At 43.6% G+C, this 25,869-nt stretch overlaps 1 protein-coding gene and 1 non-coding gene across 4 annotated transcripts in view; one reads left to right on the forward strand and one right to left on the reverse strand.

Moving 5' to 3' along the window:
• The first annotated feature begins 272 nt into the window (after positions 1–272).
• Positions 273–378, forward strand: trnal-caa (transfer RNA leucine (anticodon CAA)). Its single transcript has 2 exons — positions 273–310; positions 344–378. It is a non-coding gene; the product is annotated as a tRNA-Leu (tRNA).
• Positions 379–20,614: 20,236 nt separating this feature from the next.
• Positions 20,615–25,869, reverse strand: part of LOC144492825 (adapter SH3BGRL-like) — a 119,924-nt gene continuing 114,669 nt past the window's right edge. For all 3 annotated transcript variants that reach the window (XM_078211321.1, XM_078211319.1, XM_078211320.1), the window contains one exon: positions 20,615–23,052. In XM_078211321.1, coding sequence (XP_078067447.1) covers positions 23,020–23,052 — 33 coding nt within the window. In that variant the 3' untranslated portion in view covers positions 20,615–23,019. The remainder of the gene's footprint in view (positions 23,053–25,869) is intronic.

The following is a 25,869-nucleotide window of genomic DNA, read 5'->3' on the forward strand; positions in this document are numbered from 1 at the left end:
TCCCTTTTGCTATTTAACTTCCAGTCTCTATCTTCTCAATTACTTAATTCTATTCCGTTTGCTTCATAATATCTTTAAATCAGAAATCAAATCTTTCTATTTGATTTCAGACTGTAACCTATTTTGATTGCTTGTTCTTTGTCTTAAATAGGATCATTTTTAAGGTAGCTTGCAAACCACACATTCTCCTCAGTCAAACTTGTCCCATATTCAAAAAAGTGTAGTGGGCTTACAAATGTCCATTAGTGTACATCTTATTTCTTCCTATGGGTGTCAGGATGGCCGAGTGGTCTAAGGCGCCAGACTCAAGGAGTGAAGTCCTTCCGTCATAAGCCGGGTCTCCAACTGGAGGTGTGGGTTCGAATCCCACTTCTGACACATATTTTTTTGGATCTCATGGGATAAAGGGGGAGGTGACTAGATGGGTGGAGAACTGGCTTGGTCACAGAAGACAGAGGGTGGTAGTGGAAGGGTCTTTTTCCGGCTGGAGGCCTGTGACTAGTGGTGTTCCCCAGGGATCTGTATTGGGACCTCTGCTGTTTGTGATTTATATAAATGATCTGGAAGAAGGTGTAACTGGGGTGATCAGTAAGTTTGCGGACGACACAAAATTGGCAGGACTTGCAGATAGTGAGGAGCATTGTCAGAAGCTACAGAAGGATATAGATAGGCTGGAAATTTGGGCAAAGAAATGGCAGATGGAGTTCAATCCTGATAAATGCGAAGTGATGCATTTTGGTAGAAATAATGTAGGGAGGAGCTATATGATAAATGGCAGAACCATAAAGGGTGTAGATACGCAGAGGGACCTGGGTGTGCAAGTCCACAGATCCTTGAAAGTGACGTCACAGGTGGAGAAGGTGGTGAAGAAGGCATATGGCATGCTTGCCTTTATAGGACGGGGCATAGAGTATAAAAGTTGGGGTCTGATGTTGCAGATGTATAGAACGTTGGTTCGGCCGCATCTGGAATACTGCGTCCAGTTCTGGTCGCCACACTACCAGAAGGACGTGGAGGCTTTGGAGAGAGTACAGAGGAGGTTTACCAGGATGTTACCTGGTATGGAGGGGCTTAGTTATGAGGAGAGATTGGGTAAACTGGGGTTGTTCTCCCTGGAAAGACGGAGGATGAGGGGAGACTTAATAGAGGTGTATAAAATTATGAAAGGCATAGATAGGGTGAACGGTGGGAAGCTTTTCCCCAGGTCAGTGGTGACGTTCACGAGGGGTCATAGGTTCAAGGTGAAGGGGGGGAGGTTTAACACAGATATCAGACGGACATATTTTACACAGAGGGTGGTGGGGGCCTGGAATGCGCTGCCAGGCAAGGTGGTGGAGGCGGACACACTGGGAACGTTTAAGACTTATCTAGACAGCCATATGAACGGAGTGGGAATGGAGGGATACAAAAGAATGGTCTAGTTTGGACCAGGGAGCAGCGCGGGCTTGGAGGGCCGAAGGGCCTGTTCCTGTGCTGTATCGTTCTTTGTTCTTTGTTCCTCTTTTTAAAAAAAATATTCCTACATCCACTTAAACTATGCTATTATTACTTTTTCCTTCTTTTAGAATCCTGTTAAATGTTTCTTTTTATCACCATTATCATTTTTATTATCCATCAAATGAATCCCACTTTTAATGCTGTCCTACACTGTTCAACTATCAGTTCTCCTATAATGTCTCTTCTATTACCCTGTTCACTTCCCCACATCTCATCTCACATCTGATCTGTACATCACATGTTCCTTTCCTTCAATGTTCATCTATTCTACTGGGTTATTTCCCTCATCTCTAACTATAATAATGTCAGTTTAGAGATAGGAGCAGGTTTTCCCATCGAGCCCACCTTGCATCTGATACAGTTTCCAACCTTCCCATATTCAAAATTTGCAGTAAGATGTGCTTTGTGTTCGGAAATACTTCTCCCAGTCTTGTGATTGGTTCACTAACTTTGAGCACCCACACCACACATCCCAGCTAGAATGCTGTTGGGTCACTATGGCAGTATAATAATTCCCATCATTGTCGGACAGTCCTAAGGCCAGTGCTGTTACCAAAGTTGTTCAATTATTGGTGAGTGCAGCCTCACATTCCCCTGCCCATTCTATCCTTTGTAACTCCTCACTAAATGCTCTCCCCTCTTCCTCAAGTTTGATTCAGACTGATAATTTCTGCTATATTGAAAATCTAGAATGCCTTGAAGCTACTGCAAATCTTGAAATACAAAGATCAATCCTGGCTGAGGCAGAATGGGTTAATTAGCTCTGCTAATTTCAAAAGGGGTGATGTAAAGTTCTCAAATGGATGTCATTACATTGTCACTCTTTTTTGGCAAATATTTGGAACCTAGGACTAATTCTTTTCTCAGAATCTAATTCTAAAATTATCTTTTCATTGCCAATTGGATTGAGAATATGTCTTTGAATCTAACAGGAAGTTGTGATCCAAGATTAATCCAAAACAAGATTTATCATAATCATTTCAAATATCCCAACTTTTAATTAACCCTACCAAATTAAAACTATCACATTTTCACACTTATTCTACATCCCTCTAACCTACACTTAAAATTTGCACTTTTAATTATTTCCCACAAATCTGCCTTCATAAACTAATGTAGGCGTAAGTTTCGGAATGATGTAAACTCAAATCAACTGAAATAGTTTGCTGAACTAGTTAGCGTTTCAAGCCTTCAAGCGGAACATGACACGCGATATAGAGATTGCTGCAGCTCACAAATTTTAAACAAGTCACTTTCACTTCCAGCTTCTTCAAGTGACAGACCTCAAAATCTCTGTCGAATCCCTGTATTTTCTTGAGGACAATTGTGGCCATCAATTATACTGAAGATTAAGGAATTTCAAAAATGTATCTTATTTTGGTTTACACTTTAATCCAATCGCCATTTAATTTTAAACTCTATATCAAACCCACTATTGTAAAATCTCAATTAGGAGGAAGAAACATTAAAGCATTAAAGCAAACAATATAACAAAAACATTCACACAAGTACTTTATTAAACTCACACACAAACGCAAATGGAAGACAACAGCCTTCATTCTTCTTTCTTCCAAACTGTAATGAAACTCCAAAAACAAAATTAAAACCAAGAGATTTTAAACTTAAATTTTAACAAATTTAGCACTCTTAGCCCACTTGAAGTTGAACTAAAGTGTAAAGCATAGCATTTACTGCCGGTTATAAATACTCTACAAAAACAAACAATGGCTTCAACAGAACATGTCCTCAATCTAATGTGACAACAGTCAGACCATACAAACACACAAATACAAAAAAACTACTCAAATTATCAGCTCAACTTCAGGTCTTCTCAAATCAATTTTTTGCATCTTGCCAATTAATTCACAATATTTGCTCTGTCTGTCTCCCTCTCTGTGTCTGTGTCTGTCTCTCTCTCTCTCTCCTTTGCTCCAACCCACGCCCCCCGCCTTTTTTTCTCCTAATCCAGGGATTGGAGAATGATCCTCTCACCATCTGCCGTATGGGTGTATGCATGATTTCTTCTTGCGCTGCCTTTGCAGTGGCTATTTACTGACTATATGCCCTCCTCTGGAGGCGATTTCTCACGATAACTGCTAAATGACTGCTGCCATTTCTGATTTATTTTTTGTTTGCCCTGTCCACCACACTGTTGGGAGCTTCGGAATTATACCCTTTCTCTATAATTTTCTTTATTAATTTCCCATGCTCCGTCACTACTGCTTGTATTAAACTTTTTTCAGTCCCCCACTGGAGATCATAGAAATCATAGAAACCCTACAGTGCAGAAGGAGGCCATTCGGCCCATCGAGTCTGCACCGACCACAATCCCACCCAGGCCCTACCCCCACATATTTTTACCCACTAATCCCTCTAACCTACGCATCCCAGGACTCTGAGGGGCAATTTTTTTTAACCTGGCCAATCAACCTAACCCGCACATCTTTGGACTGTGGGAGGAAACCGGAGCACCCGGAGGAAACCCACGCAGACACGAGGAGAATGTGCAAACTCCACACACACACTGACCCAAGCCGGGAATCGAACCCGGGTCCCTGGAGCTGTGAAGCAGCAGTGCTAACCACTGTGCTACCGTGCTACCGTGCTTACAGATCTCTCACAGTTGGACTGGCTGTCACCATTGTGCAGTTCGTGTCCCCTAATACCAGCTGTCATTATTGTTCTTGAGTCCCTCACTGCAGACCCCTAGTGCCCGGACTGACCATCACCCTTTTTTTATGGTTCTTATCCCTTGACGCTTTCCCTGTTGTGTGGATCTTCGCTCCGCTACTCAGGGCGATCCAAGAGTCTGTCTTTGGTCCCCACATTAAGTGCAACTTAGCCTCTAATGTCTTCTCCTGTCACGTGGCTGTTGTGCTCTGCTCCTCAGGCAGACACAAGAGTCCCTGTCCTTGTTCCCCTGCATTAAGCACGACTTCTTTACTCAGTGATACTGTGTTTGCAACTCCAGATCGCTCAACTTACAGCTCTGGCAGCCTGACACGTAACTCCTTGAATAAAAATATACTCACCCACTCTTAGGAGATGTGTCCTGCCTCCAGATTCCTGTGAACAATCCTGCCAACTATGCCAGTTCTGTCGGGGTTTTGTCAGAAGCTAAGTATTGAGCTGAACTCTAGCTAATACAAAGACTTGCAATGACAGTATCCTGGTGAAAGACATTCTTTATTGACCAACATACGCTGGGAGACAAATGTTGGGCATTCCAAAACTTCTCTGAAGTTACATCACATTGGCAGTATAATTATACAATTTCCAAAAGTCATTTTACACGCCCACTGGTTCATCCCAGTCAGAAATGAATCAATCATCATTCGTACCGGTCAATCATTATTAGTAAATGTCATATACTTTGGCCAATCACATTTATTAGCACGGGAACAGTGGTTACAGGTGATTTCTGACTGTCTTTCCCATGACCACCTGTTGGTTGAACCAGACCATCTCATCTGGTTTAATACTTTATCTATTCATTAAGCTGTTTGGGATCACTAGCTTCGTCCTTGGCGGATGAATATTCTATTTCTGAGAACAGTCTAGAGCACATGCCAATAAGAGCGATGCTTCTGTGAGTGTATTGTTATAAAGAATGTGGTTCACTTTATTTGAATATTTCCCATGATGTCTTAGAACTCTGTGCCACTAATCATGATGTGGAGATGTCGGTGTTGGACTGGGGTAAACACAGTCAGAGTTTTAACAACACCAGGTTAAAGTCCAACAGGTTTATTTGGTAGCAAATGCCATTAGCGTTCGGAGCGCTGCTCCTTCATCAGATGGAGTGGAAATCTGCTCTCAAACAGGGCACAGAGAAACAAAATCAAGTTACAGAATACTGATTAGAATGCGAATCTCTACAGCCAACCAGGTCTTAAAGATACAGACAATGTGAGTGGAGGGAGCATTAAGCACAGGTTAAAGAGATGTGTATTGTCTCCAGACAGGACAGCCAGTGAGATTCTGCAAGTCCAGGAGGCAAGCTGTGGGGGTTGCTGATAGTGTGACATAAACCCAACATCCCGGTTTAGGCCAAGTTCCGCACACATGAGGGGCAGCACGGAAGCACAGTGGTTAGCACTGCTGCTTCACAGCTCCAGGGACCTGGGTTCGATTCCCAGCTTGGGTCACTGTCTGTGTGGAGTTTGCACATTCTCCTTGTATCTGCGTGGGTTTCCTCCGGGTGCTCCGGTTTCCTCCCACAGTCCAAAGGTGTGCGGGTTAGGTTGATTGGCCAGGCTATAAATTGCCCCTGAGAGTCCTGAGATGCATAGGTTAGAGGGATTAGCGGGTAAATATGTGGGGATATAGATAGAACAGTACAGCACAGAACAGCCCTTCGGCCCACGATGTTGTGCCGAGCTTTATCTGAAACCAAGATCAAGCTATCCCACTCCCTATCATCCTGGTGTGCTCCATGTGCCTATCCAATAACCGCTTAAATGTTCCAAAAGTGTCTGACTCCACTATCACTGCAGGCAGTCCATTCCACACCCCAACCACTCTCTGCGTAAAGAACCTACCTCTGATATCCTTCCTGTATCTCCCACCACGAACCCTATAGTTATGCCCCCTTGTAATAGCTCCATCCACCCGAGGAAATAGTCTTTGAACGTTCACTCTATCTATCCCCTTCATCATTTTATAAACCTCTATTAAGTCTCCCCTCAGCCTCCTCCGCTCCAGAGAGAACAGCCCTAGCTCCCTCAACCTTTCCTCATAAGACCTACCCTCCAAACCAGGCAGCATCCTGGTAAATCTCCTCTGCACTCTTTCCAGCGCTTCCACATCCTTCTTATAGTGAGGTGACCAGAACTGCACACAATATTCCAAATGTGGTCTCACCAAGGTCCTGTACAGTTGCAGCATCACCCCACAGCTCTTAAACTCCAACCCCCTGTTAATAAAAGCTAACACACTATAGGCCTTCTTCACAGCTCTATCCACTTGAGTGGCAACCTTTAGAGATCTGTGGATATGGACCCCAAGATCTCTCTGTTCCTCCACAGTCTTCAGGACCCTACCTTTGACCCTGTAATCCACATTTAAATTAGTCCTACCAAAATGAATCACCTCACATTTATCAGGGTTAAACTCCATTTGCCATTTTTCAGCCCAGCTATGCATCCTATCTATGTCTCTTTGTAGCCTACAACAGCCCTCCACCTCATCCACTACTGCACCAATCTTGGTGTCTTCAGCAAATTTACTGATCCACCCTTCAGCCCCCTCCTTTAAGTCATTAATAAAAATCACAAAGAGCAGAGGACCAAGCACTGATCCCTGCGGCGCTCCGCTAGCAACCTGCCTCCAATCCAAAAATTTTCCATCCACCACCACCCTCTGTCTTCGATCAGACAGCCAGTTACCTATCCAATCGGCCAACTTTCCCTCTATCCCACACCTCCTCACTTTCATCATAAGCCGACCATGGGGGACCTTATCAAACGCCTTACTAAAATCCATGTATATGACATCAACTGCCCTACCTTCATCAACACATTTAGTTACCTCCTCAAAAAATTCTATCAAATTTGTGAGGCACAACTTGCCCTTCACGAATCCGTGCTGACTATCCCGGATTAATCCGCATCTTTCTAAATGGTCGTAAATCCCATCTCTAAGGACTTTTTCCATCAATTTACCAACCACCGAAGTAAGACTAACCGGTCTATAACTACCAGCGTCATTTCTATTCCCTTTCTTAAACAGAGGAACAACATTTGCCATTCTCCAGTCCTCTGGCACCATCCCCGTGGACAGCGAGGACCCAAAGATCAAAGCCAAAGGCTCTGCAATCTCATCCCTTGCCTCCCAAAGAATCCTAGGATACATTTCATCAGGCCCAGGGGACTTATCGGCCTTCAGTTTATTCAAAACTGCCAGGACATCCTCCCTCCGAACATCTATTTCCTCAAGCCTATTAGCCTGTAACACCTTCTCTTCCTCAAAAACATGCCCCCTCTCCTTGGTGAACACTGAAGAAAAGTATTCATTCATCACCTCGCCTATCTCTACTGACTCCATACACAAGTTCCCACTACTGTCCTTGACCGGCCCTAACCTCACCCTGGTCATTCTTTTATTCCTCACATAAGAGTAAAAAGCCTTGGGGTTTTCCTTGGTCCGACCCACCAAGGACTTCTCGTGTCCCCTCCTAGCTCTCCTAAGCCCCTTTTTCAGCTCATTCCTTGCTAGCTTGTAACCCTCAATCGAGCCATCTGAACCTTGTTTCCTCATCCCTACATAAGCTTCCCTCTTCCTTTTCACAAGACATTCCACCTCTTTCGTGAACCATGGTTCCCTCACTCGGCCATTTCCTCCCTGCCTGACAGGGACATACCTATCAAGGACACCCAGTATTTGTTCCTTGAAAAAGTTCCACTTTTCATTAGTTCCTTTCCCTGACAGTTTCTGTTCCCAACTTATGCCCCCTAATTCTTGCCTAATCGCATCATAATTACCTCTCCCCCAATTGTAAACCATGCCCTGCCGTACGGCCCTATCCCTCTCCATTGCAATAACAAAAGACACCGAATTATGGTCACTATCTCCAAAGTGCTCTCCCACAACCAAATCTAACACTTGGCCCGGTTCATTTCCCAGTACCAAATCCAATGTGGCCTCACCTCATGGAGGTAGGGCCTGGGTGGGATTGTGGTCGGTGCAGACTCGATGAGCCGAATGGCCTCCTTCTGCACTGTATGGTTTCTATGACTTCTATGATTTCTCGAGGGCAATTATGGATAGGCAATAAATGCTGGTCTAGCCAGTGAAGCGCACATAGAATCCATACAGTGCAGAAGGAGGTCATTTGGCCCATTGAGTCTGCACCCACTCTCCAAAAGAACATCCCATCCAGGCCCTCCCCTCTGTCTATCCCCACAACCCCACACACTTACCAACCTACATATCTTTGAACATTAATGAACAACTTAACATGGAAAATCCACCTAACCTGCACATCCTTGGACTGTCGAAGGATACGAGAGTACCCGGAGGAAACCCACGCAGACATGGAGAGAACATGCAAATTCCATACAGACAGTGACCCGAGGCTAGAATTGAACCCGTGTTCCTGGTGCTGTGAGGCAGCAGTGCAAACCACTGTGCCACCATGCCACTGCTTGAATGAATAAAAAAAGAACTGAACCTCAGCCTTCATCTTAAACTGCTGCAGTCTGTGTAGTGAAGGTACACTACAGTGCTGTTAAGGAAGGGAGTCATAGAGTCATAGAGGTTTACAGCATGGAAACAGGTCCTTTGGCCCAACTTGTCCATGCCGCCCTTTTTTTTTTAAAACCCCTAAGCTAAATCCCAATTGCCTGCATTTGGCCCATATCCCTCTATACCCATCGTACCCATGTAACTATCTAAATGCTTTTTAAAAGACAAAATTGTACCCGCCTCTACTTCTACCTCTGGCAGCTTGTTCCAGACACTCACCACCCTCTGTGTGAAAAAATTGCCCCTCTGGACACTTTTGTATCTCTCCCCTCTCACCTTAAATCTTTGCCCTCTAATTTTAGACTCCCCTACCTTTGGGAAAAGATATTGACTATCTAGCTGATCTATGCCCCTCATTATTTTAAAGACCTCTATAAGATCACCCCTCAGCCTCCTACGCTCCAGAGAAAAAAGTCCCAGTCTATTCAGCCTCTCCTTATAACTCAATCCATCAAGTCCCGGTAGCATCCCAGTAAATCTTTTCTGCACTCTTTCTAGTTTAATAATATCCTTTCTATAATAGGGTGACCAGAATTGCACACAGTATTCCAAGTGTGGCCTTACCAATGTCTTGTACAACTTCAACAAGACGTCCCAACTCCTGTATTCAATATTCTGACCGATGAAACCAAGCATGCCGAATGCCTTCTTCACCACTCTGTCCACCTGTGACTCCACTTTCAAGGAGCTATATGCATGTACTTCTAGATCTCTTTGTTCTGTAACTCTCCCCAACGCCCTACCATTAACTGAATAAATCCTAACCTGGTTCAATCTATCAAAATGCATCACCTTTCTTCAAATCCTCGACAATTCTTCTCTAATCCATATATTGGCCCAATTGATCAAGATCCCGTTGCAATCGCAGATAACTTTCTTCACTATTCACTACGTCATCAATCTTGGTGTCATCTGCAAACTTACTAACCATGCCTCCTATATTCTCATCCAAATCATTAATATAAATGACAAATAACAGTGGGCCCAGCGCTGATCCCTGAGGCACACCGCTGGTCACAGGCCTTCAGTTTGAAAAACAACCCTGTACAACCACCCTCTGGCTTCTGTCAAGAAGCCAATTTTGTATCCATTTAGATACCTCACTCTGGATCCCGTGAGATTTAACTTTATGCAACAACCTACCATGCGGTACCTTGTCAAAGGCCTTGCTAAAGTCCTTGTAGACAACATCAACTGCACTGCCCTCATCTACCTTCTTGGTTACCCCTTCAAAGAACTCAATCAAATTTGTGAGACATGATTTTCCACTCACAAAGCCATGCTGACTGTCCCTAATCAGTCCTTGCGTCTCTAAATGCCTGTAGATCCCGTCTCTCAAAATACCTTCAAACAATTTACCCACTACAGGCTTTTCCCTGCAGCCCTTTTTAAACAAAGGCACAACATTTGCCACTCTCCAATCTTCAGGCACCTCACTCGTGACTATCGATGATTCAAATATCTCGGCTAGGGGACCCGCAATTTCTTCCCTAGCCTCCCACAATGTCCTGGGATACACTTCATCAGGTCCCGGGGATTTATCTACCTTGATGCGCTTTAAGACTTCCAGCACCTCCTTCTCTGTAATATGTACATTCCTCAAGACATCACTATTTATTTCCCCAAGTTCCCTAACATCCATGCTGTCCTCAACAGTAAATACTGATGAGAAATATTCATTTAGGATCTCACCCATCTCTTGTGGATCCGCACATAGATGACCTTGTTGATCCTTAAGAGGCCCGACTCTCTCCCTTGTTACTCTTTTTCCCTTTATGTATTTGTAGAAGCTCTTTGGATTCTCCTTTGCCTTATCTGCCAAAACAATCTCGTGTCCCCTTTTAGCCCTCCTGATTTCTCCCTTAACTCTACTCCTACACCCCCTATACTCTTCAAGGGATTCATTTAACCCCAGCTGCCTATGCATGTCATGTGTCTCTTTCTTCTTCTTGACCAGGGCCTCAATATCCCAAGTCATCCAGGGTCCCTACTTCTGCCAGCCTTGCTCTTCACTCTAAGAGGAATGTGTTTACCCTGAACCCTGGTTAACACACTTTTGAAAGCATGCCACTTACCAGATGTCCCTTTGCCTTCCCAGAGACTCCCGCAATTAACTTTTGAAAGTTCTTGTCTGATACCATCAAAATTGGCCTTGCCCCAATTTAGAATTTTAACTTTTGGGCCAGGCCTATCATTCTCCATAGCTATCTTAAAACCAATAGAATTTTAATCCAGCGATGATGAAGGTATGACCGTATAATTCCATTAAGAAGTTTAACAACACCAGGTTATACTTCTTACTGTGTTTACCCCAGTCCAACGCCGGCATCTCCACAGCGTATAATTCCATGTCAGGATGGTGCATGACGTGGAGGGGATAATGCAAGTTTTGGTGTTCCCATGCATCCTCTATCCTTGTCCTTTTAGAGAGTCAGGGTGTTAAAAAAGACTTGGCAGGCTGTTTAAGTGCATCCTGGAGATGATAGTCTGCAGCTAATGCAAACTAGTGGGGTGGAGCAAGTGAATGTAAAAAGCAGTGGGTGAGATGGCAGGTAGATGATTGATTTAGTTGGGAGACAAAACTGGGTGAAAAAACTCCTGCACAATTGCTGAGAAGACTGGACCATCTGAACGCATTCTCACTGCATAAAATGATGGATAAGGAAAGACAAAACATATCCTGTAGAGGGCCTCAGTAGACCTCTGTGTGCTGTCAGAACCGTGGTGCACGAAAGCTGTGCGGGACCTAGTCGAGAAGAAAAGGAAAGCGTACAAAAGGTTCAGAGAGCTTGGCGAAGATAGGGATTTAGAAGAGTATATGGCTTGTAGCAAGGGACTGAAGAAGGAAATTAGGAGAGCCAGAAGGGGTCACGAGAAGGCCTTGGCAGGTAGGATTAAGGAGAACCCTAAGGCGTTCTATAAATATGTGAAGAGTAAAAGGATAAGACGTGACGGAATAGGGCTATAAAAGGTGAAGGCGGGAAAGTCTGTACGGAACCAGTAGAAATGGCAGAGGTGCTCAATGAGTATTTTGCCTCGGTTTTCACAGAGGAGAAGGACCTGGGTGGATGTACTGCAGGCGTGCGGTGGACTGAAAGGATTGAGTATGTGGACTTTAAGAAAGAGGTTGTGCTGGAATCTTTGAATGGCATCAAGATAGATAAGTCGCCAGGTCCGGATGGGATGTACCCCAGGTTACTGTGGGAGGCGAGGGAGGAGATTGCAGAGCCTCTGGCGATGATCTTTGCATCGCCGATGTTGACGGGAGAGGTGCCGGAGGATTGGAGGATTGCGGATGTGGTTCCTATTTTCAAGAAGGGGAATAGGGATAGCCCAGGTAATTACCGACCGGTGAGTCTAACCTCAGTGGTTGGTAAACTGATGGAGAAGATCCTGAGGGACAGGATATATGAGCATTTAGAGAGGTTTAGTATGCTCAAGAATACTCAGCATGGCTTTGTCAAGGGCAGATCGTGCCTTACGAGCCTGGTGGAGTTCTTCGAAAATGTGACTAAACACATTGACGAAGGGAAGGCGGTAGATGTGGTTTATATGGATTTTAGCAAGGCGTTCGATAAGGTCCCCCATGTAAAGCTTCTAGAATAAGTGAGAGGGCATGGGATCCAAGGGGCTGCTGCCCGGTGGATCCAGAACTGGCTTGCCCAAAGGAGGCAGAGAGTGGGTATAGATGGGTCTTTTTCTAAATGGAGGTCAGTCACCAGTGGTGTGCCCCAGGGATCTGTTCTGGGACCCTTGCTGTTTGTCATTTTCATAAATGACCTGGATGAGGAAGCGGAGGGATGGGTTGGTAAGTTTGCCGACGACACGAAGGTTGGTGGGGTTGTGGATAGTCTGGAGGGATGTCAGAAGTTACAGAGGGACATAGATAGGATGCAAGACTGGGCGGACAAGTGGCAGATGGACTTCAACCCAGATAAATGCGTCGTGGTCCATTTTGGTAGGACAAATGGGATGAAGGAGTACAATATAAAGGGAAAGACTCTTAGTACAGTAGAGGATCAGAAGGACTTTGGGGTCAGGGTCCATAGGACTCTGAAATCAGCCCCGCAGGTGGAGGAGGTGGTTAAGAAGGCGTATGGTGTGCTGGCCTTTATCAATCGAGGGATTGAATTTAGGAGCCCGGGGATAATGATGCAGCTATATAAGACCCTCGTCAGACCCCACTTGGAGTACTGTGCTCAGTTCTGGTCGCCTCACTATAGGAAGGATGTGGAAAAGATTGAAAGGGTGCAGAGGAGATTTACAAGGATGTTGCCTGGATTGAGTGGCATGCCTTATGAGGATAGGCTGAGGGAGCTCGGTCTTTTCTCCTTGGAGAGCCGAAGGATGAGAGGAGACCTAATAAAGGTGTATAAAATGTTGAGAGGCATAGATCAGGTGGACTCTCAGAGGCTTTTTCCCAGGGTGGAAATGTCTGCTACGAGAGGACACAGGTTTAAGGTGCTGGGGGGTAGGTACAGGGGAGATGTTAGGGGGAAGTTTTTCACACAGAGGGTGGTGGGCGAGTGGAATCGGCTGCCGTCAGGGGTGGTGGAGGCGAACTCAATAGGGTCTTTTAAGAGACTCCTGGATGAGTACATGGAGCTTAATAGGATGGAGGGTTATAGGTAGGTCTAGAAGTTAGGGATGTGTTCGGCACAACTTGTGGGCCGAAGGGCCTGTTTGTGCTGTAGTTTTTCTTCGAGGTTTCTAACACACAGTGAATCACCTGAGTACAACCATTTGATGATTTGTAATGTCAACAGACCAAAAAGAAGCAGACAGTCAGCCAAAAGTGGGCCGAGATGTATTTGAAGAATCTAATATGAATTTGCCATCAACAGATCAACTTAAGCCTTGATAAACTTGCTCTTTCTTGGCAGATGCTGAACTGTAAAATTGATCTGTCTGAAGTAATGAGCATTCTGAACAGCAGGTCAAAATCATTTGGAAGCAGTGGGGCTGTAGGCATTTTATTTTAAAATATCGATTCACAAAGGTGCAATCAGATGGAAAAATGTTGATGATCCAGGGCCCTCAACGTTGGACGCCGACAATTACATGAATGCTCAGTCACCAATGATTCCTGAAACAGACAACAACCTATTTATACATAAGAACATAAGAAATAGGAGCAGGAGTAGGCCATCTAGCCCCTCGAGCCTGCCGCGCCATTCAATAAGATCATGGGGCGGCATGGTAGCACAGTGGTTAGCACTGCTGCTTCACAGCTCCAGGGTCCCGGGTTCGATTCCCGGCTCGGGTCACTGTCTGTGTGGAGTTTGCACATTCTCCTCGTGTCTACGTGGGTTTCCTCCGGGTGCTCCGGTTTCCTCCCACAGTCCAAAGATGTGCGGGTTAGGTTGATTGGCCAGATTAAAAATTGCCCTATTAGAGTCCTGTGATGCATAGGTTAGAGGGATTAGCAGGTAAATATGTGGGGGTAGGGCCTGGGTGGGATTGTGGTCGGTGCAGACTCGATGGGCCGAATGGCCTCCTTCTGCACTGTAGGGTTTCTATGATTCTATGATGGCTGATCTGATAGTAGTTTAGTTCCACTTACCCACCCACTCTCCATAACCCTTAATTCCCTTATTGATCAGAAATCTATCTACCTGTGACTTAAACATGTTTAACGAGGTAGCCTCCACGCTTCAATGGGCAGAGAATTCCAGAGATTCACTACCCTCTGAGAGAAGAAGTTCCTCCTCAACTCTGTCCTAAACTGACTCCCCCTTATTTTGAGGCTGTGTCCTCTAGTTCTTGTTTCCTTTCTAAGTGGAAAGAATTTCTCTGCCTCTACCCTGTCGAGCCCCTTCATTATCTTATATGTCTCTATAAGATCTCCCCTCAGCCTTCTAAACTCCAACGAGTACAGGCCCAATCTACTCAATCTCTCCTCATAAGCTAACCCCCTCATTTCCGGTATCAACCTGGTGAACCTTCTCTGCACTTCTTCCAAGGCCAATACATCCTTCCGCAAATAAGGGGACCAAAATTGCACACAGTATTCCAGCGGCGGCCTACAGCTGAACCTGGCCTTAAAGCATGATGTCTACTTGATGAAAAAAACAGAAAAATGCCGATATCACTCAGCGGACCGTCCGCAGAGAGAGAAAACTGTGGGCTCAGGTTACTGACCTATCCTCAGAAACATAGAGGGTACCTTGAAATTAGAACACCCCCCACCTTTCTGGTCTTAATACAAGCTGGTCAGCAGGCTGCAGTGCACAAGCAATCCATTCTCAGAAGGAGAGTTAACGTTTAAAATATTTTAAAGAAATTGTATGTGCAAACCCAAGGCTGGGATCAAACCTGGGTCCCTGGTGCTGTGAAGCAGCAGTGCTAACAACTGTGCCACTGTGCCACCTAATACAATGCTCAAATATTGTCAGGGTAGGGACGGAGTGCTATCCATTTGCAGCTTTCACTTTAAAAGTTTAATGGGTGTAATTGCGATTGGAAAGGCACACTTCAATAAACCTTTTCTCCCTAAGGTCATGACAGTCCTGTTGGTATCGCTTTCAAAGTGCCTTTTCAATCAACCAACCAACAATACCTGTTCATGGTTTGACCACTTCTGGTAAAATGCCCATCATTTCAGCATCTCTGAACTATTCACACAGCGTTCCAGGTTTTAGACTTCTTTAGCCAGCTCACACAGTGCCTCCAAGAATTCCTGTGCTCTTTACAGCAGTAGCTTCTTTGTCTATCTTCTCGGTGGTGCCCACACTGCATCTTAACTTCCTTCCTGTTGTTACTGCCTTGCGATGGTCAAGGGTCACCAGGTCACATGGACTGGTATTTCTCATTACCCAAGAAAATTACAATTGGTTCTTTTACAATTGTTGCAAATTCTTACAAGTCATTTTTAAACATTCTTAAAAACATTAGAGATTCCACAGACATTTTAAAGAATTACAAATTTTCCTTACTATACTTCTTCCAGGCCAAAAGTTGTCATAATGCATGTATGATGGATGGAATGGGGTCATTTCACAAAACGTGCATCATGCCAAGAATCCATAAGTTAGTCACCAGGCAGACAGTATAAAATTGTGTTTTCTGGACTTCATTTTTGCAGTAATCACCAAAATAAACAAGTTTATTTGAAAATCATAACCATTTTTTGAAACATTAATAATGGAACAGAATAAGATTTTTTCTCTTTAATGTTGCCTTCAGATGGAACCTGTGACTCATGTCAGCGTTACTTTAGAACAGAGCCAATGTTGAATTAGTAAGAAATGTTTTTGAGAACAAGTATAGCTCAAAGATTCCAGAGCTGATCCTTTATCTCCATCGCCAGGAAATGTCAAAATATTAACTGATGCATTGTCTCTATTTAAAGCTGGCATCTGTGATGTCTTGAATAACACAAACATTACCAGAAGCAGATGCTTTAAATTGTGAGGGGCTGTGTTAGTCAGTGAATGGTCGATTTCGGAACTCCCCCCACCACCCCCCTTCTTCGGGTTTCAATTATTCAAATAATGTGTACAACTGAAAATGAAAATTGACAAAAGAAGTTTGAACTCCAAGCATTAAAAGTATGGACCCCGAGATTGACGACCAATTTGGGCACGAACTCAGTAGCAGGCACAAAGCACCATGTCAAAACTGGTGAGCAAGAACCAGGCACCATTAAAATGGCAGCTCCACCATAACAGTCAGTGTGCCAACTGCGCTCCAAGAGCAAAGCTGGCTGGTGGGGGCACTGGCACAGAAATTACTTTGAGTCCAGAGAAGGGGAGGAGTGTACGGGAGCAGTGGCTCACCGTTTTTTATGGGGAGCTAGGAGAAGCATTCCATTCCTTCCAGAGTCAGATTCTTTTACTCATCTTTTAAAATGCCTCTTCCAACGACCAGCAGTTTGGCTGCTGTTTATCTGAGAAAATGAAACGCAGAATGGGGTCAGTCATGATCCAACATTGGAAAGGGGCCTGAAGTAGGCATTCAGCCCATCTAAAGCGCAAATACCAGCCCCCCCCTCTCCCCCCTCAACCCCACCACACCTTCCATACTTCTTTAGACTTCCTGCACTTTTAAGCTTTGGTCTTCGGATTTAAGCTCTTATTTTCTGCATTAAGCTACACTGTCTGCATTTTGGGGAGGGTTGGGGGAGGTGGAGAGAAGGATAAGATCTATATTTATGAGTGCCAATCTTTTTATTTGTTGGAAGGTATTTGCCCTGAACCCTTTCTATCTCCTTGAACACCTCCCATAGCTCTGACACTGATTTGCCTTCAAGTGGCTGATTCCAGTCCACTTTTGCCAAATCATTTCTCAGCTAAGTAATTTTGGCCTTTCCCCAGGTGAAAACTTCTACTTTTGGTCTACCTTCATCCTTTTCCATAACTACTATAAATCTAATTGAATTATGTCAATTACCACTGAAATACTCAAACTTTCCACTAGCTGCAATTCATTTCCAAAACCAACAATAAGAATTCTGAATCCGCCATACTTTTGATGTTGATGTTGTCCTAGTTAATTTTAGGGTAGCTGAAATCCCTATTACTGCCCAATTGTTTCTGCACAGAAATGTAATGTAAGTAGGCTTACATTAACACTGCAATGAAGTTACTGTGAAAATCCCCTAGTCGCCACACTCTGGTGCCTGTTCAGGTACTCTGAGGGAAAATTTTAGCATGGCCAATGCATCTAACCAGTACATCTTTCAGATTGTGGGAGGAACCGGAGCACCCTGAGGAAACCCACACAGACACGGGGAGAATGTGCTGACTCCACACAGACAGTGACCCAAACCAGGAATTGAACCCGGGTCCCTGGCACTGTGAGGCAGCATGGCCTTGCCCAGCTATGCTGTAAGTTTAGTATGGGCTGCATTTAAAGAGTTACTGATCTTCCCCACTGCTCCGTAGCGGAAGGTTTCTGGCGGCTTTGCTCAGAGAGGCATTAACTGCACTTCAAGTGGGACTTCTTCCTCCATCTTGGCAAGAAGTCTCATTTCTGAAAGCTGCCATTCAATCAAACAGTGGCCAGGCTGAGGAGCTGCAGCTGGAGTGAAAGGTTAGTGTTGAGGAGGTTTTTGGGTATCACTTGGGGCAGTTTAAAGATCCCACTTTGGGGGGGGGGGGGGGGGGGGGGGGGGTGGCAAGGTGGAGGGCCAGGGTGTACATGGATTAGAGGGAGGCAGTAGGTAAGTTGAAGTGGGTGAGGGAGCATCAATGGACTGAAGGAGGTCTGTTAAGATGGCATCCTCTCCTTGCCCATCACCAGCTCACACAGTGAAAGCTGCGAGGATAGACACTTCCCATAAGTAGGCAGACTTTCTATCACCTCCCACCACCACAGGTATAATTGCAGCTGGGGCAGGGGTGCAGGCAGGACACCATAGCAGATAATGGATCCCCTGCCTGCAAAGCTGCTGCTGATATCAGGGTGTTGGGCCATAAAGTTGGACCCTGTTTCTAATTACTCTACAATGAAATACGTTAGAATAAGACTGCGCTTTAATGTGACTGTTAAACTGGCAATATATTATAATGGGAGTGTGCTTTAATGTGACTGTGTTACCTGGGAATATATTATAATGGGAGTGCACTTTAATGGCAATGTGTAAACAGGGACTGTATTACAATGGGACTGCGCTTTAATGTGACTGTGTTGAACTGGGGCTATATTACAATGGGACTGTGTTTCAATGTGACTGTTAAAGGGGGTGTATATTACAATGGGACTGCGCTTCAATGTGACTGTTAAAGGGGGTGTATATTACAATGGGACTGCGCTTTAATGTGACTGTGTTAAACTGGGACTATATTACAATGGGACTGTGTTTCAATGTGACTGTTAAAGGGGGTGTATATTACAATGGGACTGCGCTTTAATGTGACTGCTAAAGGGGGAGTATATTACAATGGGACTGCGCTTTAATGTGACTGTGTTAAACTGGGACTATATTACAATGGGACTGTGCTTCAATGTGACTGTTAAAGGGGGTGTATATTACAATGGGACTGCGCTTTAATGTGACTGTTAAAGGGGGACTATATTACAATGGGACTGCGCTTTAATGTGACTGTTAAAGGGGGTGTATATTACAATGGGACTGCGCTTTAATGTGACTGTGTTAAACTGGGACTATATTACAATGGGACTATGCTTCAATGTGACTGTTAAAGGGGGACTATATTACAATGGGACTGCGCTTTAATGTGACTGTTAAAGGGGGACTATATTACAATGGGACTGCGCTTTAATGTGACTGTTAAAGGGGGAGTATATTACAATGGGACTGAGCTTCAATGTGACTGTTAAAGGGGGTGTATATTACAATGGGACTGCGCTTTAATGTGACTGTGTTAAACTGGGACTACATTACAATGGGACTGTGCTTCAATGTGACTGTTAAAGGTGGTGTGTATTACAATGGGACTGCGCGTTAATGTGACTGTTAAAGGGGGAATATATTACAATGGGACTGTGCTTCAATGGATTTATAAACAAATGACAGGAAACCTAAGAAGGCAGATTAAAATCTGACAATATGGTTTGTTATTCTTCTAATAGGAGTCATATTTGTGAATAGAAGCTACTAAAACATAGATAAGCAAATGAAACCTCAGTTATAATCTATGTTGTCATGAAGGAATTTGGGGCAGCAGAAATCACAGCACTGTAAAGACAAATGAGTCTGAATATGGGGCAATTAGCACTTCTGTTTGTTGATGCTGGTAAAACAGGGTGTTTGTGCTTTTGTTTACACAATGAAGATCATTTTAGATTGGCTAGACTGCTTGCAGGCAAATAATAGGCACATTACTTTCCGGCCCAGTGTAATCGGAGTCTTGCCTCACTGAGAAAGCTTCAGCTACTTGGAATGGGAAAGCTTTCCTCCATATTTAATTATTATGTACACACTGGCGGAAATGGTGTCAAGAACTGGAGCTGCTCACTCCGTTTTTCCATTTTATTTTCCACAAACCAACAGAGGGAAATGGCAGTCACCTGTCTCCAATTAACATGTTGCATAATAATTTAGTGAGGAGCCAGCGAAAACAACTATTTGAAAATTGTGTGCTATTAATTACACAGTGTCTGGCAGTAAACCCTGGAATCATATATTCAGCATTTCAGAAATATTTTCCATCCGATTCAGCACTTATTACGTACCCGGATAAACCAATCCTTCATCTGCTTATAACTGGACTTGTCCTCCCTAATTATGCCATCCAAAATGTGTTTCCGTTATCCATAACCTCACCAGCTTCACTGGCTCTTCACATTCCACAGAACCAGATTTAAGTTTCTCACGGACACCTCGAACCTCCATGACCTCATCCCTCCCTTCTTCCAGGTCTCATTCTCCTTCATTTCTGAGCATAGTCTCTATTCGTCCTCCATATCCTCCAATCGCCCACTTTCTGCAACTCAAAACCTCAGCTTAGCGCATGCTAAATTCTCCCTCAGTTCCTGAACAGGCACCGGAGTGTGGCGACTAAGGGATTTTCACACTAACTTCATTGCTGTGTTAATATAAGCCTACTTGTGACACTAATAAATAAACTTACAAATTTTTAATCACCCTCCCTTCAAAGGCTTCCTTCCTTTTCTGTCCCATTCAACTGTCCACCTGCCCTGCAATGTGCCTCGAGATGTTTGCCTCCATGTAGAACAGTATAAAAGTTGCGAAAAATAGATTTCCAGGAACCTCACTTGTTATTGCTAAACCAGGAGATATTTGTGTTTGGAAAGTGTATGAGAACAGGATGATGTGCAATGCTAAGGTCACAGCAAGTTGAGGACTTTAGTGGATCTCTACCTCAACATGAGCCAGTACCTGGGGAGGGAAGAAATCAAGTTCAAATAAAGTTATGACAAAAGGACTTTAACAAAGACACTCATGAACGTTGCTTCAAACATAATATTTTATTAATTTCATTTTTTGTTTACTTTCTGAAGTATACACGTTCTTAACAGCAAATGCAATAAATCAGAGACATAAAGATTTATTTGAATGTGTAAGCTACAATGTGTTCCACAAATCAATGGAAAGTACTAATCTGACAACACGTGATACTTTCCACGGACATGATGGGAGTTGGCATGTTGCGGTACGATGGCACCCTGCGACCAGCATACATTATAAATCCACAGCCACCTGGCCAGACTGGCAGAGAACTCCAAGAATGACCTCCATCAAGTCAAGCTCACAAATGCAGAATCTGGATGCAATCTCCATTCTTGTGATCTCAAGTCATTCTCTCCCTACCATAAAGTCCCCACCATTTAAAACATTCATGTTAGAAACTGACAATCACTTGTCTCAGCCAAAATAGGGATAGCCAATATCCATCTGCATTAACATCAGTTTCAAGGTTGTCGGTTGCAGTGTCTCGAATGCTATGCTTCCTTATTCACAGGGTGCTGAGAATACGGAAGTCAGTACCACAAGCAGCAGTGGAGATGAATAGCATATTTGAATTTAAGGGGAAGCTAGCTATCTGAAGGAGAAAGGAATAGAAGGATATGTTGACAGGATGATATGGAGTAAGATGGGTTTGTGCAGAGCATAAACATCTGTAAAGACTTGTTGGGCTGAATGCCTGTTTCTGTTATCGTAAACATTATGTATTCTCTGTAATGTTATGCTTATTATAGTCAGCAACAACAGGGGATTTAAGAATTTTGCTCTCTTGCTCTGCAGATGTGACGGTTACATTTGACATCACTTTTACTGCAGCAACAAATATTATTGACATTTCCTCAACGGGAATTATTTTCAGGGGATAGGTAGGGAGGTTACTGAAATCTTTGAAGACAATCTGATAGAAAACATATCGTATGCTAAGAGTGGCTAAAAAAAACCCTAAAATCTGATGATAACATCAGTTTGCACTCAGCTGAGAGAGTCCAACATATCCTCACTTTTTTGATATTCTGGGTCCCTGGGTATCATGAAGGTTATATTGAGAAAGTGGTGTTGGCATGAAGGTGCCAGCTGGAAGCGATGGGGTCTGTATTGGTACGAAGGGTATGGAGCATCTGCCATGTTATTTTTAAAGCTGGTTTGATGCGCAAAGCTGCCTGGTCTTTAAGACATGGCTGAAAATAATTTAAGAATCGGAGTAAAGCTAGATGCTGCAAAAATAACCTGCAAATACACTGGGAAGAAGTGCAAGGAATGGTGGAATGCTTTTGCATCTCCTTCTCAGCAATCCTTTTAAGACTTTTTGAAAGCATCAAACCTAATAAAGCATTCTAAAATAATTTCCAATATCATCAAGGTGCGAGTCTGGAGATTGATCTGCTGGGAAAATGAAGAACCTTTGGGGAGGGAGGTTTCTGCTTAAACATCCCAATAGCGAAGTCGAAGTAACAATTGAATAATCGCACAATTGGTTTGTAGCTGTTTCAAAATGCCAACTTAATTTTACTTTCTTATCGAAGCACTTTGAATGCAAAAGAATGTGGGCAGAAGTGAATTGGCTGTGGCCTGTGACCTGTCAACTACTGGGTGCACCTAAAATCAGACCCAGACACAACACTGCTCTGTCAGTCACATTGGAGCAGAATGATCAGATGCAGCAAGTAGTGCTGTACAAAAGAGTGAGAACGAGGAAATTCCGTTTTAACTGTACTTCACCTGGCATTACTGAGAGTGAGGTTCTTGCAGTCTTGCTCCAGCCACTCCTGTGAGATCGTTGTTGAAAATCTTAAAACATGATTATAATCGCCACTTAATGTACCAGGTAAAATGGAACAGTTTACCTTACTTGCCCTTTGGTTCAGGGATTGGAGACCAGCAAAGATTTTGGAATAAAACAAGCTCCAACACGAGGTAAAATAATCAGATGGGGAATAGACAAGGAGGACAGCTGTGGGATTAGCAGTGAAATTCCTCTCAAAGTTAAAACTTCAGTGTCAAAAAGAGTTTGTTTTATGGGATTGTCAAAATCAAAAGTATAAAACTTGGAAATAACAAAATTAAAGTCAATAAATTTTTTATCATGACTTGATTTTTTTTTGGTAACATTTTGGGTGCCTGCTTAAATCAGACGACCATGTAGAAAAATAAGCTAAAATAAGCTATTAAAAAAAGTAATTATATTCAATAACGTGTTTAATATTAGCCTGGTGATCCATTGTCACCTAGATATGAGTTATCAATAAAATCTACTGCGTGTTTTAACTAATCGAGAGAGACTCCCATAAATCCCAACTGGTTCTCCCTATTAATAACCACTTGGCCCCAAAACAAAATGGAATAGTCTGGTTTGCTGATAATATTGGTTGCCGTGAAGTTGGAGTTTAAGATGCTTGCTTTGCAAGGGCTTCGGCCTCCTAAAAAGGCAAGAACATTAATTAATGTTGCCAGGCATAACATAAGAATATCCCACCATGTGACTGTTCAATTCTTTGGTCTTCTTGCAAACCACATAGGAAGTTTAAATCATTGCTTCCATTGGTTTGCATATAGTCCAAGTTATTGATGCCATTTAATTATATCGTTGAGCCTTACAACCCAGAAGGAAGCCACTGACCCTCTTGTGTTTTGTCTTGTCTTTGAAAAAGCTGTCTGATTGGTCCCACTCCCTTGCTCTTGCCCCCTTGGCCTGCATTGTTTTCCCTTTTCAAGTGTATATCTCCAATTCTATTTTGAAAGTTACTGTTGCATCTGCTTCCAGTACCTTTTTCACTCAGTGCATTCCAGATCCTAACATTAAAAAATTCTCCTCATCTCCCCGTCTCAGTTGACTGGCAGTTTAAATTTGTGTTCTCGGTTATCAACCCAATAAATGGCACTTACGGCATTAAAACCCTTCGTAATATCAAACTGCTCTGATAAACCTTCATTTTAACCCTCTTTGCTTGCAGGGGAACAATCCCAAGTTCTCGAGTCTAATCACCTAACTGAAGCCCCTCACCTCTGACACCATTTTAGTACACCCTCTGCTCATGACTTTTACAGCCTTCCTGTAGTGCTGGGCTTAGGTTCCCAATTTGGGTGACTATCTGTGTGGTGGTACAGTGGCACAGTGGTTAGTACTGCTGCCTCGCTGCGCCAGGGACCTGCGCGTTCGATTCCTGGCTCGAGTCACTTTCTGTGTGTAGTCTGTACATTCTCCCCGTGTTTGCATGGGTTTCCTCCAGGTGCTCCGGTTTCCTCCTACAGTCCGGAAAACATGCTGGTTAGGTGCATTGGCCATGCTAAATTGCCCCTTAGTGTATCCAAACAGGCGTCAGAGTGTGGCAACTAGGGGATTTTCACAGTAACTTCACTGCAGTGTTCATGTAAACCTACTTGTGACACTAATAAAATAAACTTTTAAACAACACTCCAGCTGAGACCTAACCAATGATTTATGCAAATTTGTACTCTATCCCTCTATTTATTGATTATTGGAAGAGATCTTGTTCTGATTTGGGACTCATCTGCCAACACTTCAACATTCTTTTCCAAACCTACAGGCCTGTGACATTTTAGAACAAACCAGTGTGTAAAATTTAAACAGATGGAAATATGGTACCTGGCTTTGATTGAAAGGATCCTGAGCCACATACCATCCATTGAGTTACAGTTTAATTCTTCCTGATCCACATGCAGCATAATTACTCATGACAATCCTTACTGAATATACAATGGCTGTGTTATTTTCCTCCATTAGAATGGATGTATAAGTGTTCCTGTATCTCTGGGCTCTTCCTGTCCCATGGTGCATTCACTGCAACTGTACCCCCTCACTAATCAATTAACCAACAATCACCACTTCCTTCTGCAGGTAGCCATGGCGGCTGTTTAGAACTGCAGTGAAACACTCAACTCAACTGTCAAAGTAGAAATTAGAATGCAGTTGGGAAAATGGCAAACTGGTTCCGCCTGGGTTTTAGAAAAGATAAGGCTTCCCCTGTTCTGCAACAGTTTCCAAATCGGTTTGATTGTATTTCAACCTTCATAGTTGGTCACAGCTCACTGGAAGCTAGGCCACACAATTACCTGCCAAAGCGCAACTGAGTTCAACTTGTTCCATCACTTTAAGGCTATGGTTTGATTAAGTTCAGCCTAAGGGCCATTCTTTGGCGGGGTGGGGGCTGCAGGGAATGTGTTGAAGTTGCCGGATAAAGGATTGGGTCTGCCCATTAAATTAGTAAATTCACAACTCCGATCGCTGGGAACCCACATGATCAAAATCAGAAAAAAAACACCCCACAAGAAAGAGCTGGCTTTCTCCCTTTTACTTCAAAAGTCAGATGATTTCTATTGAAATCTGGCGCAAACATCAATATGCTCATGCACACACACACATCCACACACAAGCACATATCCACACACATCCACATATCCACACACATCCATATAAACACACACATCCACACACAAGCACATATCCACACACATCCATATAAACACACACATCCACACACAAGCACATATCCACACACATCCATATAAACACACACATCCACACACAAGCACATATCCACACACATCCATATAAACACACACATCCACACACAAGCACATATCCACACACATCCATATAAACACACACATCCACACACAAGCACATATCCACACGCATCCATATAAACACACACATCCACACACAAGCACATACACACACATACACATGCGTGCGGACACATTCATACACAAGCACTCGCACGCAAACACACTCATAATCCATACACACATATATACACTCACACTTACACAATCATACTGACTTACACATACACACTCACACACATACATGCACACACACATTCAAGTTTACTCTATATAAAAGATACCAACTGTCTTATTAACCAATCATAGAAACCCTACAGTACAGAAAGAGGCCATTCAGCCCATCGAGTCTGCACCGACCACAATCCCACCCAGGTCCTACCCCCATACCCCCACACATTTTACCCACTAATCCCTCTAACCTACGCATCTCAGGACACTAAGGGGCAATTTTAGCATGGCCAATCAACCTAACCAATGCAAAATATAGTTTTATTCTACCATGAGTGAGTCATGCAGAGTACTTAGTCTGTTTTGTAAACGTTGAAGTTGATTATTTTGTCCCTTTATTATGGTGCGAGTCTGTCCCATAAAAGGAATGCTGTGACTCACTCCATGACATGGACAATTCTAGAAGTAATGTCATTTAA

The sequence above is a fragment of the Mustelus asterias genome, chromosome 4 (assembly GCF_964213995.1).
Source record: "Mustelus asterias chromosome 4, sMusAst1.hap1.1, whole genome shotgun sequence".
Classification (NCBI taxonomy): Eukaryota; Metazoa; Chordata; class Chondrichthyes; order Carcharhiniformes; family Triakidae; genus Mustelus; species Mustelus asterias.